The following is a 15,597-nucleotide window of genomic DNA, read 5'->3' on the forward strand; positions in this document are numbered from 1 at the left end:
TAGAAAACCTCTGCTTCCTGCAGGACATACAGCAGCTATGTACTGGAAGATATTTAAATAGAAGTAATTTAGGGTCTGTTTACATGGGACGATAAATCACTCAGTCGATCGTTAAACGATTTTGAATATATATATATTTTTTTTTCTCCAAACAATCACAAAAATCCATTTACACGAAAAGAATTAGGAGCGATCGAGACCCGATCAACAATGATTTGTGAACATGCTGAAAGACCATGGACGACGATTTATCGCTCATTGTTAAATCATTAAGAGTATTTACATGGGCAGATAATCTCATTATTTCTACAGTTCGGTCATTATCGCGAATTTATTAACATGTAAACAGACCATAACAAATCCACATAACTTTTTAGCACCAGGTGATTTAAAATAGAAAATAAAATCGCCGCAGTACCCAATTATGGTCCCAGTGCCAGTATATTTCTACATCCCGTTTTGACACATATACATGATGTGAAAGGATACTCCTGATTCCAACGTTAATTTCACTGCTGTAAAATGAATGTAACCAATATTTTTATTTTTCTTCTCTCCTTTTTCCTATATTGTTCCCGTCTACATTTGATGCTTCCAGTTGGAGTTTGAAAAATCCCAAGTGAAGAAGCTTGAAAAGAAACAGAAAGAATTATCAGCCCAGCTAGAAGAGGAGAAGGCCCGTCACAAAAAATTATCCACCGTTCTCCTAAAAGAATGCACAAAAGCAAATAACCGAGCGGCAGAGGAGGGACAGAGGGTGGAAGACGTCAACCTAAAGCTGGAGAAGGCCAGGAGCAAGGTGACTCAGCTGGAGGAAGAGCTGGCCTTCGAAAAGAAACGGAGCCTACAGATGGAAGCTCAAGTGGAGAAACAGCTCTCAGAGTTCGATATTGAACGGGAACAGCTAAGGGCCAAGCTCAATCGGGAAGAAAACCGCACCAAAGCTCTGAAAGAGGAGCTCGAGTCCTTGAAGAAACTTATAAAGGATATGACAGAAGATGACAAAGAGACCTCCACAAAGTCTAACAAGGAATTAGCATCTAGTCTAAGTGCGTCTACAGAGAAGCCAGGGCTTTCATCGGTATCTTGTCAGACGGAAAGTGTCCACCAAGAGAAGAGTAGTAGTAACGAAGCTTTACCAAAAGCTAATATTTCCTTGTCAACACCTAGTAAGATTCCTCAGCCTTACTCGAAAGTAAATGGACATTGTGGCGCTGCTGCCCCGAGCAATGAACATGCCCTGAAGTTAAATGTGGGGGAGGGTCTCAAAGAGAAAGCGTCAAGTTATGACAGCTCATCCGAAAACGGAGGTTCACCCGTTCGAGTGGAGTCTCCTCTACACATGATCACACACGTACCTTCTAGCGGAGCTTCCTCCTCTCCTAGCAGTACTGCAGCCTCCTCTTTAACATCCTCTCCATGCTCCTCTCCAGTTCTTTCAAGGCGTCTGATAGGGGCCACCGGTAGTCCTGGTTACCAGTCACCTTATCAGGCTGGCATCAACCAGCGATTTCATGCTGCCCGACACAAGTTCCAGTCTCAAGCTGAACATGATCAACATGTTTCCGGACTGCAGAGCCCACCTTCTAGGGACTTGTCGCCAACCTTGGCCGATAACTCTGCGGCCAAGCAGCTCGCTCGTAATACAGTCACTCAGGTCTTGTCCCGTTTTACCAGCCAGCAGACCTCTGGTAAAACCGTGCCTCCCAATAGCTCGCCCTTTGGTACAGACTATAGAACCCTCGCCAATGCCTCCAGCCAAAAGAATGATGGGAGCCACTCTCCAAATCCTTTGAAAGTTTCCAGTCCCCTCAGTCCGGTATCTCCGGGAATAAAATCCCCTACTATATCAAGAGTGGAAAGAGGAAACCCCCCACCCATCCCTCCAAAGAAGCCAGGTCTAGCCCAGTCCCCCGCATCTCCTATCCCACCAGCCAAAGCACCCACCCAACCCTCATTACTGGCAGCTTCAGTGGATGTATCCAGCAACCACTGCTCCAACAATGGCATTCTAACAAACGGAAAGGAAATTGAAGTCATGTTACCGTCCGGTAGCTAGTTTTGTTAGTTATTTGGACTTTTAAGATGCTGTCAATTTCGGCAACGCATATCTATACAGTGTAGACGATCAAACTTATTTATTTTGCTAGTAGAAAATATAGTATATTATATGTAGCGTTCGTTTTTTTTTTATTTTTTTTCCATCTAATTTGTAGCCCACGTACAAATTCTAGTCTTAATTTTGTTAAAAGTACAAAGGAATATTTCACATCTTGAAGTTGAGACTTTAAGGTGGCAAATGGCCATCGTGTACAGTTAACTCCATCATGGAGGAGAACGTCTAATGATTGGACGATTGGCGCTCGCCTTTTGAAATTCAGCTTCACCGTAACCATATAAGAAATATTTTATGAAATTGTTGGCAATCAAGCTTTATTCCCTATGGTAGCTTTTCATTGTTTTGCAGCACTTCTTCTGCCGATAGGTCGGAGGCCTCCTGGGTAACTCGAGTCCGATTCTTTACGGATGCTTATACCTAGACCTCCATCACCTTTGTGCTTTTTGTATATGGTTTGTGAACCAAAAGTAAGCTCCCCTAAGCCTTTTAGTGGAGAACTGCTGAGAGATGACACAAAGGAACAAGAAGCAGTGACTGCAGGTTTCCATGAATCTTAGTGTGGAATATATTTTAACTCTTTCAGTTCCCCCATATCAGGATTACTGTAATCACTTTTTTTCCCCTGTTCTATTACATTGGACTGCTAAGAATATAAAAAAAAGCTAAAAGTTTAACACTTTCAGAACTCATCAGTAGCTTAAAGAGACACTGTTGCGGGGAAAAAAAAACATTAAGAAGTGTTTTCTGTGTTTAAATCAACATTCTACATATGACCACTAGGTGTCTCCCTTCACTGCTGTTGTGTACAGCTGCTGTGCGTCCACATTCAAAAACAGAGTCTCCTTGGGGCGCTTGCATTGTATGGTCAGCTCTCCTGTCACACAGAATCAAAACCTCTGTAACCACACAGTGACATAATATTGAATGAATTGTTGCATAACAAAGAGCATTGCCTCCTGGTAAGCTCCAGAGCTGATAATAGAATCAGCAGAAGTTAATTAAGGTGTTTTTCCTTGTCTGAGGGCACAGAGGATTGGGACTTCCTGTGTTTGGTCTCTTTTTGAACAGAGAGAAAACCAATCATCATCATGGAGGGAGCATGGACATCAGTTTGGTCATATGTATAATTATGATATAAACATAGAAAAATAAAGCGAGTATATTGTAAAACTGCTCACGATCACAACCCCTGTTGACTGCTTAAAGAAAATTGCAACAGCTACACGTTTCGAAATGCTATTACAAGTAATTGTGCCAAGGCTCTTGCACTCAATGCAAAGGGAACATATGTATTTTACTGTGACAAAGCACAATATTACCTCTGCTTTTCCCGATAGTCATTTATTCTATACATCCTATAACAGATGCTTTGGTGCTCTTACAAAGCAGTGGTTTACTACCCAAGAATTTAGGTCCTGGTCATGTTTCAGTATAAAGATTATTTTCAGCTTTAATCGTTTTGGTTCAGTTAAAAGGAACCAACTAAAAATAGGAAAAAAGAAAAAAAGTTATATGTGGCAGTCAAAAAAACCACATAATGGTGGCTAGTCAATGCTTCATACACCTATAGAGTGATTAGGTGGGGAACATTTGGAATGTAAAGTGACCAGGTGGTTGTTCCATTACCGTTTAATGGCGGTCTCACTAAGTTAACAGTTGTGTAACGTTATCGTGCAACCAGAGGGGGGCCGTTTTTCTTAGTTTTTTAAGAAATGAACCCAGAACTTTATAGGTTTGGCTTGTCTGTTTTAGCTTTATGCCATTTTGTTTGGGTATATAGTTGCCGTAATGAAGTGATAGATGTGTCCCACTATGTAAAAGGTTAGAAGTAAAAATGTGCACCATGTTGATAAATATGGTGCATATTTTGAGAAAATCCATTCAGAATCCACAAGCTTGGACCATCAGTCGTTACACTTATTCATCACCTCTCAAGATCTTAACATATTAAAGAGGCATTTTTGTGATTTTTCTTTTTTTCTTTTTTTAAGAAATTAATAGGTTTTGTAATATGCTCTTTTTCTATGTTTAAATCAAACTTTTACATATGGCCACTAGGTGTCTCCCTTTACTACGCATGTGTACAGCTGCTGGGGGTGCTTGCATTGTATGGTCGGCTCTCCTGTCATACAACACAAAAACCTCTGTAACCACACAGTGACATTATACCAACTGAATTGTTGCATAACAAAGAGCATTGTCTCCTGGTGAGCTGCAGAGTTGATAATATAACTAGCCTATGTTAATTGCCCTCAGGTGATATACAGCCTGCATGATGGACAGGTGTCTTTTCTTGTGTGGGTGCACAAAGGACGGGGACTTTCCTGTGTTTGGTCTCTTTTAATGAACAGAGAAAAGATGAAATATTGGAGCACAGTTTGGCTGTGTATAAAGTTGATTTAAACATAGAAAACTTATAATAAAAAAGTGAGTATATTGCCAAACTGCCCGTGATCACAACCCCTGTTGATTTAAAAAAAAAAAAAAAACATTGCGACCGTCACACTTTAAGGAAAGGGTCATTCAAGGCTATGACTGTTTGCTGAGAATATTGTGTTTGAGATTTTCACCAGTGAACATCTGTGTGATACCAAGGTATGAGAGACCTTATTATTCATTCTTCACCATCTCTGTAGTATGTGAACACATACATTTTGGGCTGATTTTATTTTTAAAGGCTATGGACATCTTCGACGTGGAACAAAATAATTTTTTGTGGTTTCCTCGAGTTATGTTGTACCAGGTCTGCACTGCATTCTCTCATTCATTTTCAGGCCCCTTAATATTCGGTTTGCAGTCGACTTCTCATTTTTGTTTTTTTATCATGTGGGTGCGTCCTCCCAGTAATACATTCTGAATGTGAGGGCAGTGTGTGTGTTCAGGAGTAAAGATCAGCACAGCTGGAGCAGGCTTGAGTCAGATTATTCGGCATTTGAATACCGGTGGCGTAAGAAGGGGACTGCATCCAACTTTCAGACACCAGTTTTCAAATGTTTGGAGTCGAGCATCCTCGAGTCGCGTCCATCTTTATTGAGGGTTCTACAGGTTGCTGCGGCTACACTGCTTTCTGTCTTGTAAAATGTCTACAATCTGTCTGTGTCCCTTCCTCCCTATTTACAGCTTGCTTGAGTTGCCCTCCATGTATGCTCTACCAACTCTCCACACTCTTCAGTGTTGTATACAAACCCCTTCCCCTCCCTGCTGCTATTTCTAACACTAAGAGAAGGGAGGGGAGAGCAGAAAGAGCCGTAAAAGATTATTTTTAGGTTTAATTTTGCGTAAAAAAAAAACTTTTTTTGCACTATTGCTTACTGCATTGTAACCATAAGTAAAATTGCACGAAAGATAAAGATTAGTGTCCCCACTCAACCATAAAGTGCCTTAAAGTACTAAATTACTAATTATTGCAGGTTGAGGACATCCTATTTAGATACAGTGCTGGATACGGAGGCAGCACCCAGAACTAATGATCCTTTATTTGCTTCTCTTTGTCCTTCTGACAGCTACCTGATACAAGTGCCGATAAACCATTCACAAGTTAATCAGCGTCCATTAAAAAACCCTTTAGATGGGACAACCATTGGCAGGTGCAAATGTATCAGCATATCTCTTGTAACACTGATTCTGTGTGCTCAGCTAATAACCATTTAAATGGTGTCCTACTTTCAAACAACTTCCCTCCATTTGATAACCTGTGTGATCTGTAACATTTTTCGCTTCATTAATCAAAGTACTCCTTACACCAGAAAAAAAACAGCTCTATAGTCTTGACCACTAGTTGTCTCACTGATTTGTAATCTGTTTCCCACTGCCTGTTGTCAGGGGAAATCTGTCTCTAGGAACAGCTAGATCAGGACAGATTACAGAAAGTAGGGGTGGGGCTTAGCATGTGCTATGTGCAAGAGTGTGAGCCAGTATTCTTGCTGGAGATGATTTACATTATTCCTCAAAGTTAAATGAAGGCTTTACATAAAGTTCTTGGAAACTGCCCCCTTTGTAAATACCAGTGTACGTACTACTTTGTCTTGCAGTGTAATTGGACCCCCTTCCCTTTTAGGTTCTTAGCAACACAGTGTAACCCTTTTCCTATTGCATATTGAGAAACCAGTGCATCAGTAACCCCTTTCCTCCTCACATTCCATCTAATACTCCCCTGTGTAAGTTATCAGCCTGGAACAGGACGGCCTCCAGCATTAGGTCATGAGTACAGACTTACCTCTCCCTGTGCTCGCAATGAGCACAAGCCTTGGGACCTCCATAAATATTCTTGCAAGTTTTACCGCAGTGACCTTGCAAGTTTTACCGCAGCGTATAGGACCCATACTGACTATAAGTATTGGATACGTATGTGGGTATTTACAATTAGTAAGAGAGCTTGTCAGGTTGTTTCATTGCCGTAAAATTTACAAATGAACTGGATACGACTATGTCAGAAGCCTGATACATTCCATTAGTATCTGGAGCGCACCATAAAGGAGATACTGTCAAATGTTCTATTAGCAGCGACCACAAGATCTCCCAGAAAACATGTTCTGACCCTCTTTACCTCAACCTCATATGTGATAGCAACTTGATATGGTAGAGAGGTTTGGATGTATATTCCTAGGTTTTCTCCAGAATTTCCCCACCAATCAGTATATGTATCGGCCATCTTTCTTGCGTTCGGGATATGTATCGGCCATCTTTCTTGCGCTCGGTATATGTATCGGCCATCTTTCTTGCGTTCGGGATATGTATCGGCTATCTCTCTTGCGCTCGGTATATGTATCGGCCATCTTTCTTGCGCTCGGTATATGTATCGGCCATCTTTCTTGTGTTTTAGACTCCACGTCTTTTTAGGAAATTTCAACCTACCTTGTTTTAGTCACCGCTAACTTTATTATTCGTTGAATATATACAAATATGAAATTTTTTTTTTTGTATATTATAATATTTTCTGGGAGAGTCTCTTTGTTCCCTTTTCCCTCTTGCTTAGTTTGTGCTGCCTATGTTGAGTACACGATTACATGTACGGATAATATAAGTATATGGATAGAAATTAATGATGTTTTATTGTATATTCGGATATGCACTGACTCTTCATGTATTCCTTTGATAGAAAGCCTTTTTTTTGTATTTTTGTAAATTGGTATGTACTGCCTTTGGTGTCTATTACCCCTTTTTTGAGGAGCCTTATGTTTTATAGAAAGAAATCCATTTTGTTGCCCCATATTTTAAACGTCTATTACTCTGGAGTATTTTAAACTTTTGTGAAAATTGTATGAAAGGAATCATTTAAAGATGGAAGGTCTGTATTCTGTAATGAATGTTATAAAGGCCAAATGTATATTGGGAATCCTAACCTCTTGTTGGTTAAAGAGACGCTGTCAGCAGGTTTATACTGTCCTATTTCAGGGTAGCATAATATAGTGACAGAGAAGCTGAACAGAATGATGTATCACTTACATTGTTCTGTGCAGCTGATTATAGCTGCTGTGTATAGACAGTCAACTGTCAATCAGCAGCGGGGGAAGGGGTGTGGCAAGAATCCTATTCTCCTGCATATTAGGAGAACAGCTGAACAAAATTATACAGGTAATACACTGATCTGTTCAACATTTCTGTCACTAGTTCATACTGCCCTCATTTAGGGTGGCATTAACCTAGTCACAGATTTCCTTTAAAAAGCCCCCAATACAATAGTTCCCAGTAGAAGACAACCTCTTTTGGAACTTCCTTTGAGGTTAGTCACTTGCCACCAGGGCTTACTTTTTATGAGTTCACAAATAACCTATTAAACCTTATTGATACGTCCTGTGTGTGATGGTAACCTATGCTGGTCAACTTGCCATGTTCATTTTGTTATTTATATATGAATGGTTGGCCCCAAAAAACACAGTTTGATGCTAATAGCAGCATTAGTAGTATGTCATGGCTGGTGTTTTTAGTCCTTTTTAGCCCTGATTTTGGGCTGTATGTAATCTTCTTCAATGAAAACATAAACATACAGTTTGCGTTAATATAGAGACTTTGGCAGTAGTTTCGGAGTACAGTACAATATGTAAGCCGTGTTTAGGCACAAAAAACCATAAAGCTATTGCCATGCATATTGTGAGCTTTAACGGTCAAATAATATTGCAAAAGCCATGTAGCGCTGTGTTCACACATGACGTTTAATTAGTCTATTAAGCAGTGAATTGCACAATTCATGGTAAAATAACACTAACGCTAATTAGATGGTATGGGTGAACATAGCCTAAAAGAACCCAATCTTTCTGACTATTGAGCTTTAAAGGGGTGTTTATTTTTAGTTTATTTTTTGGGGGGGAGAGAGTAGTCCCGTGTCCAAAGCCTAGAACTACCTTAAGAATTTTTTGGACAAAGTAATGGTTCTTCAAAATACAAGATTCCTGCATGGTTGTCACATCCAATGATCCCTTAAACTCTGCAGTGTTTGCTCTGGTATACAAGTATTACACAAGTGTTAGGTTCTGATAACCTTTTACCTGTAAGGGTGGGATCACACTACGGAATCCGTGCGGATAAGTTCCAGCGGATTCCGTCGCTCGTACCTGCTCACGGCCTCACGCGTCTCCGCCCGTGCCATAGACACCATTCTATGCACGGGCGGATTCCGCTTTCTGGCTAAAGAACTGACATGTCAATTCTTTCGGCGAGTGGGTACGAGTGACGGAATCCGACTGAACTTATCTGCGTGGATTCCGTAGTGTGAACCCACCCTCACACAGCTCAACCACTGCCAAACCAACTCTGTGCACTGATGGACCAAGTGCTTCTGAAAGTTCTACCCGTTTATTAGACACTGTATTATAATATAGTACTGTGTGCCCTACAGGGTGCAGGCTGATTTTTTAGACAGACATTTTGTTTCTTTATTGGGTGTTTATTCAGCGGAACAAAATGTAAAAGTTACATTGTTTAGTGCTACTTAAGATTGTGCCATCCGCACCATATACCATATGCTCACTCACTGCTAACAGTGGCTCCAGCAAAGAGCAGGGGAGTCTCAGTAGATGCCATGTAATACTATGGTTTTCCCAAAAAACAGAATCTGCAGCAAGTCACTAGAGGCTACCAGCCAAGAGGTGGCTATAGTGTGAGATGGGGACGTCCCAGTAAAACTGCCGATACTCCAGTACTACAGTACCTGCAGCCTTTTTATGAAAATCTGTCAGATATATGGAAACAAAACACAAATATTTCTGTCAATTTAAAACATTACTGTTATATAAAAAAATGTCACACGTCTAAAGTTTAGATCACTTGGGGTCTTGGCAACAAGATCAGATCACATCACTAGATATAGCTGGTTGAAGCAAGCACTTAAAGGTGAAGTCCAGCGATTTTGAAAATCTGGCAACCGGCAGGGGGGGAATTTGATAACAAGTATTAACCTCTCTCCAAGCCCGCGGTGAGCTGCAGGACCTGGCTCTGGGATCTCCGGGGTGTACACATCACGACCCGGCTGATGGACTCGCTGCCCAGCCACTCAGTGACTGGGGGGGGAGGCTGCTCCAGTCACTGATTGGCTGAGCAGCCAGTCAGTCAGCCGGGACAGGCATATTCCCCTGAGTCATAACCTCATCACAACTCGGAGAAAATGCCTTCTGGCGGGGGTTCTGCACCCAGTCCTGCCGCTCACCGCGGGCATGAGGAGAGGTAAGTGCGTACTCGTTATCAAATTCCGCCCCCAACTCTGTGGGCTGCCGGATTTCCAAAATCACCAAACTTCTCCTTTTAATAATGGAGAGTGTCTTCTGTTATCACTGGGATTGAGCGCAGCATCAGGGAGTGAAGCACTTGGCCGCGCTTCTCCCGGCTATATCTAGTAGTCAGAGGGATCTTGGCCCTGAGACCCTAAACAATGTGAACTTTTCTGTGTGACATGTTGATAATGAATTTAAACGACACTAATATTATAAGGCAGAGAAATATAATGGAAATGCTAAAACAGAAATTGTTAATTATTTTTATCGGAATAGTCATAGGAAACCAACCCAGTGTCATCACTGTGAGGTAAGCAGTGACCAAATGGATCTGCATTTAGATGGTTATAAAAATATCTGTATCATGTATAGCAGGTAGACGCCACTCCTGCAGCTGGTGGGAGACTTCAGACTCTACCACTTTGCAGGTAACGCAACCTTGGCAACATGTACAGGAAGGTTCTACCAAGTACTTCACTTAAAGGGATGGAAGGAAGGGACAAATAATTGGAGGGACCTCATATGGCAATGCAGAGAAGTGACCTGAACCAAAAGGGCCAAATATAAATGCTGGCTAATGGACATCACTATAAGAGTTCTGTATTCGGAAAGTGTCATGCTAATTCTGTATTCATTTTCTAGATAAACAGATGTATTATTCAGGTTAAGGGTTATTGAAGTCCTAAATATAGGCAGTTACTCAACATTTTGGAGTGAAGAACAGTAAGCTTTTTCTTTTGTACCACCTCTAAAATTATATTCCAAAGATGGCAAACTAATGATGTACTGTGCTCGGGAAATATTTGACCCATTTAGTTGTCATTAGAGATGAGCGAATTTACATTACAAAGAAGCAAATCTCTTTGTTTGCTCTGCACTCAGCTTATACGCCCGTTGCCTTAGATCTCCATGCCGCTCCACCCTGGGAGCTGGAAAAAGCTGGATCCAGTCCTGGGAAACTTCTTGCAGTTTTCCATGACCGAAACGGAGATCAAATTCAGCCGGCGTATAAGCCGAGTGCCGAGCAAACAAATTGAAACGCTTCATTTGTAATGTAAATTCGCTCATCTCTAGTTGTCGTCTATCACGTTATTGAACCAAATGTCTTGAAAAAAAATGCAATAGAGAAAGAGAAGTTGGGTATTAATCGCTACTTTATGGAAAGTTGTATAGAACTTAACAGGGCAACCCTTTTTGAACACCAGGAATAGAGATGACTGCAACTCAAGCATGCTGCAGTCTGTCCAAACCCGGATGTCTTGGCATTTGATTAACATGGGTGAAGAAGTCGAATGTAGCCCTAGGAGTCCTGGAAAACAGGGATATATTCTATTGTGTATGGCTCAATATTCATGTTTTCCAGGCAGCCATAGGGCAACATCCAACTTCAGCCACTGGTAATCCATTGCCGACACTTCCAGGTTCAGACAGACTCCAGCATGCTCAAGTTATGCTCTTAAGTGTGACTGGGGGCAAATATTTTTCACAGTACTATGACAAAATCTTGATTTATCAATACGAGGAGGCATTGAGAAGTGAAAGCATTGCACATTAAAACTTTATAGGAACATATTACATTCAGTGTACTGTTATGAAATATTGCATTTGTATATAAAACCAGATTATGTTTATTCTTTATTTATGTTTTTTTATACAGATAAAAGTAGAAAAATAACTAGAATTACAGTATTCAAGTGAAATATTGGATGGAGCACATAATGAGTATTCAGTAAAGTCATTTGGCAAAAGTTATTGTTATGCTGGGGGAGGGGGATACGACTTCTCTTGGAGCTTCTATTCTATATACTTAGTCGCAGTCGCCATTAGCCCCCACATCGGTTAATCCAAATTCTTAGCAGCACAAGAACTGGGACCCGGTCTGCAATACCCTATGGGAATACACAGGGTGGTTGTTCGGAATCTTTTAGTAGGCAGTGATTCGTCATTGTTAGAACTAACCCTTCTAAATGTCTATGCTATATAACGCTGTCTGTAGATCTGGCTTATATGAAGGCTAGGTGGATGGTGTTAATATGAATTGCATTTGCTGTGCCGGCTTTTGTGAGTTTAAATGAGATTAATTATGTTAAGTGCCTTTTGTAATGGCCAAGATGTAAATATAACACTATTAGGAAACTGCAAAGTGTTCTCAGCAATACGTCAAACGTTACTCAATAAAAAAATAAAAAATCTTCAGATTCAGCCTCTTTTTTTTTTTTTTTTTTTTTTTTTTATTATTATTATTTCTGAAAGTAAGTAAACTCTATGGAAAGCTACAAGAGTGTGATTATATACTCTTCAGTATTAGTAGAGACCAAATTAAGGCTGTGTTCACACACTGTAATGCATTCGGAAACCTACGGCCATAGCGATCATTGAACACAACAGCCATAGGTTTCCGAATGCATTGATTTGTATTGAATATAATAGAACAATGGCCGTTGTTGGGCACATAGTGCCTCAACTACGGCCGTTGTTTACTGCAGCCGTACAAAATAATGAACAATAGCCGTAAAAAATAGACTGTTCACACACTGTGGGGCAGTTCTGAATGGAAATCAATCGTTAATTGATTTTCGGTCACTTCTGTGGGTTTACAATAATGTTCCTACAGCTGATGCAATATCGGCCAGAGTAACATGTTAAATAGTGGCCGTTGTTTGGCACTCAACAGCTGCGTCTCTACGTTCTTTGAACATGACCTTAAAGTAAAGAATGGATAGCATCAATTAAAGCAGTTGTTCAAAATGAGAAAAACAGCCGTTTTTCCCCAAAAAAAACAGCGCCACTCAAGTTTCCTTGAAGTCACTAAAAGTCAGGGTGTAATACCACAAGTTTTTTTTTTTTTTTTTTCTAATTCCGGATATTGCCTTTAACTCCATGTCTAAAGTAAGGGAAAAATGATCAGGACCCCTGCAGTCATGCTGCTGGGGTCCCCGATCAGTCAGTGACAGGTACTTCTCCTGTCACTGACTCCCTCAAATGCCAGGTCTGCCATAGATTACATTCCATAGAATGGAGCTTACTACACTAAATGGCCACTTTTATTAGAGACGCTTGCCCTAGCCAAGATCGTATCTTCCCCATATGAAAATTAGATCTGGGACCTCAGAGTCACATTAGAATGGGCAAGAATGGCCGGTGTTCATGTGAGAGTAGTCTGAGAATGGTGAGATCAAGAAAGAACATCCAGCCAAGGGGGAATTCCCCCTCATATGGAATAGCACACGGTCTCCCTTGCCAATTCTTCAGCCACAGTGCCCAACATGCTAAATTACAGAAAAGAAGAGTCACCTCAGCCAAGAATTCTGCTGCTTTATGTACAGTTGGAAGGGAAGAAAAATACTTCTCTAGGAATACAGGAGTCCAGGCAAATAGATTCTTTTAACAAGTGCTGGGGAGGATAAACGAAATAACGTTTTCTTACCAGTGCTGGTGGCCACATACCGCCTCTCCAGTCCCTGGCCGCTTCCTGGTGTGAGTTGGACCTCGGTTGTGAGGTGTGCGGTCTGCTCAGCCTGTCAGCAGCCGAGGTGGGACCCCACTACGGCCACTGACTGGCTTAGTGGACCTCACACGTTGCGTCTCCGCTTAGACCAGGAAGCGGCCAGGGACCAAAGCCATGGTATGCGCCCACCAGCGCTGGATCGGGGGAGATAAGAGCATTTTATTTATTTTATTCTCCCCCTCCCCAGCACTTGTTAAAAAAAATCTATTTGCCCAGACTACTTTAATAAAGCTGGCCTGGACAAAAATTATGTTGCCCCTAAAAAAGTTTGAAACAAATGTGACCGTACACTTTAAGGTGTATCTGTAATTGGCACCACAGCTGTCTTCACACATGTAATCAGTCAGTGTCCAATTAAAGGGGCAAATGTAGTCACTGTGCTGCTTGGTATTATGGTGTGTACCACACTTTAAAAACAGACTTAAGAAAGTTAAAGACAAAGTTGTCCTAGGAGATTCGAAAGAAAATTCTAGATGTGTTCAAGGCTATATGATCATCTCCAAACAGCTTGATGTTCCTTTTCCTTGGCTGTAGCCAAACTCTAGACATGGCTGCAAGAGGGAAATTGATGACAAATTAAAAGATGGATAATACGAGCCCAAAGAGCTCATGAATTCTAGAGATTAGAGCTAAACTCCAAATCAACGTTCATCAGTGTCAGATCGCACCATCGGTCACTGCCATTGCCAAAGTAGACTTCATGGAAGATCGGAGACCAAACTACTATTGAATATTTGCATGTTGACAAGCCACAAAGCTTCTGATAGAATGTTCGTGTCTGGAAGATGAGACCAAACTGGTGGAGGCTCTGTTATATTTTAGGGCTCTCTTGATTCGGTGCAGGGTACAATTAAAGTTCAAGAAGCTGCCCAGTGTCCGACAGCTTGGGCTCAGTCACAGGTCATGGGTCCTCCAGTAGGATAATGCAGTGTAGTGGTAAAGGACAGCACTCTGTAAGGCTGGGGGTGCTTGTGGTAGGCTTTTTCGCACAATCAAAAACTAACATCAGGAGTTAGTATACATTTTATTCAGAGTGTACAAGCCCTGACACCTCTACGCAGTTCCTCATTTGTAGTCCCTAACTAGAGATGAGCGAACCGGGTTCTGGTTCGAGTCGATCTGAACCCGAACGTTCGGCATTTGATTAGCTGCGGCTGCTGAAGTTGGATAAAGCTCTAAGGTTGTCTGGAAAACATGGATACAGCCAATGACTATATCCATAATTTCCACATAGCCTTAGGGCTTTATCCAAGTTCAGCAGCCACCGCTAATCAAATGCCGAAAGTTCGGGTTCAGATCGACTCGAGCATGCTCCAGGTTGGCTCATCTCTATCCCTAACCTAATGGCGGCGCTATGTGTAGCTGTGTTATGGAGGTGGTGTGATTGGTCTAGCAGCGGTGGTGTTACTGGACCATTGGATCACTCCCTCTATGGCCATTGGTTTTGTGGTGGTAGTGGTTTCTGCCCTACGCTGTACTATTTAGTTTAGGGACCTACATGAATCGGGAAGTGATAAAAATATATACTAACTCCTGATGTATTGATTGCGCTGAGAAGCAGAGGATCAGTATAAGGCCTAGCATGTCAAACCCTGTCCCGTGGTTCCATTACTTTTGACGCACCAAGAAAACAAATTGATTTCTTAGAGCTGACCTGCTGATAGGACATGCAGCAGGTTATAATATGGGCGGGCCAATCATCAAATCGTGTGTCACATGTGGTGACATAATCACATCCTGCAGCCAGAAGAGGTAAGTATAGCCCTTTTTTTTTTTGGGGGGGGGGGGGGGGTTCTAACTACCATGTGGGGCACTATAGGAGCTGGATGACTACCATGAGAGGCACCATTGGAAGAGGGTGACTACCATGTGGGCAGTATTGGAGGAGACTGACTTGCATGTGGGACACTATTATTGGATTGCCTACTGCTTGGGGGAATAATGGGGTAACTACTGTGTGGGGCCTAGAGATGAGTGAACCTGGAGCATGCTCGAGTCGATCCGAGCCCGAACGTTCGGCATTTGATTAGCGGTGGCTGCTGAACTTGGATAAAGCCCTAAGGCTATGTGGAAATCATGGATATAGTCATTGGCTGTGTCCATGTTTTCCAGACAACCTTAGAGCTTTATCCATGTTCAGCAGCCCCAGCTAATCAAATACAGAACGTTCGGATCGACTCGAACTCGAACCCGGTTGGCTCATCTCTAGTGGGGGCAACTACTTTATGGGGCAGACATACAAAAGTGCCAGTAATGCAGAGCAC

At 41.7% G+C, this 15,597-nt stretch overlaps 1 protein-coding gene and 1 long non-coding RNA gene across 2 annotated transcripts in view; one reads left to right on the forward strand and one right to left on the reverse strand.

Moving 5' to 3' along the window:
* The window catches only part of CTTNBP2NL (CTTNBP2 N-terminal like), a 69,221-nt gene extending 57,200 nt beyond the window's left edge, over window positions 1–12,021 (forward strand). The window contains exon 5 of the mRNA XM_069946048.1: window positions 599–12,021. Coding sequence (XP_069802149.1) covers window positions 599–2,059 — 1,461 coding nt within the window. The 3' untranslated portion in view covers window positions 2,060–12,021. The remainder of the gene's footprint in view (window positions 1–598) is intronic.
* Window positions 1–15,597, reverse strand: part of LOC138768038 (uncharacterized) — a 61,107-nt gene that overhangs the window by 38,528 nt on the left and 6,982 nt on the right. The window lies entirely within an intron of this gene.

The sequence above is a fragment of the Dendropsophus ebraccatus genome, chromosome 11 (assembly GCF_027789765.1).
Source record: "Dendropsophus ebraccatus isolate aDenEbr1 chromosome 11, aDenEbr1.pat, whole genome shotgun sequence".
In the NCBI taxonomy this organism is placed as follows: Eukaryota; Metazoa; Chordata; class Amphibia; order Anura; family Hylidae; genus Dendropsophus; species Dendropsophus ebraccatus.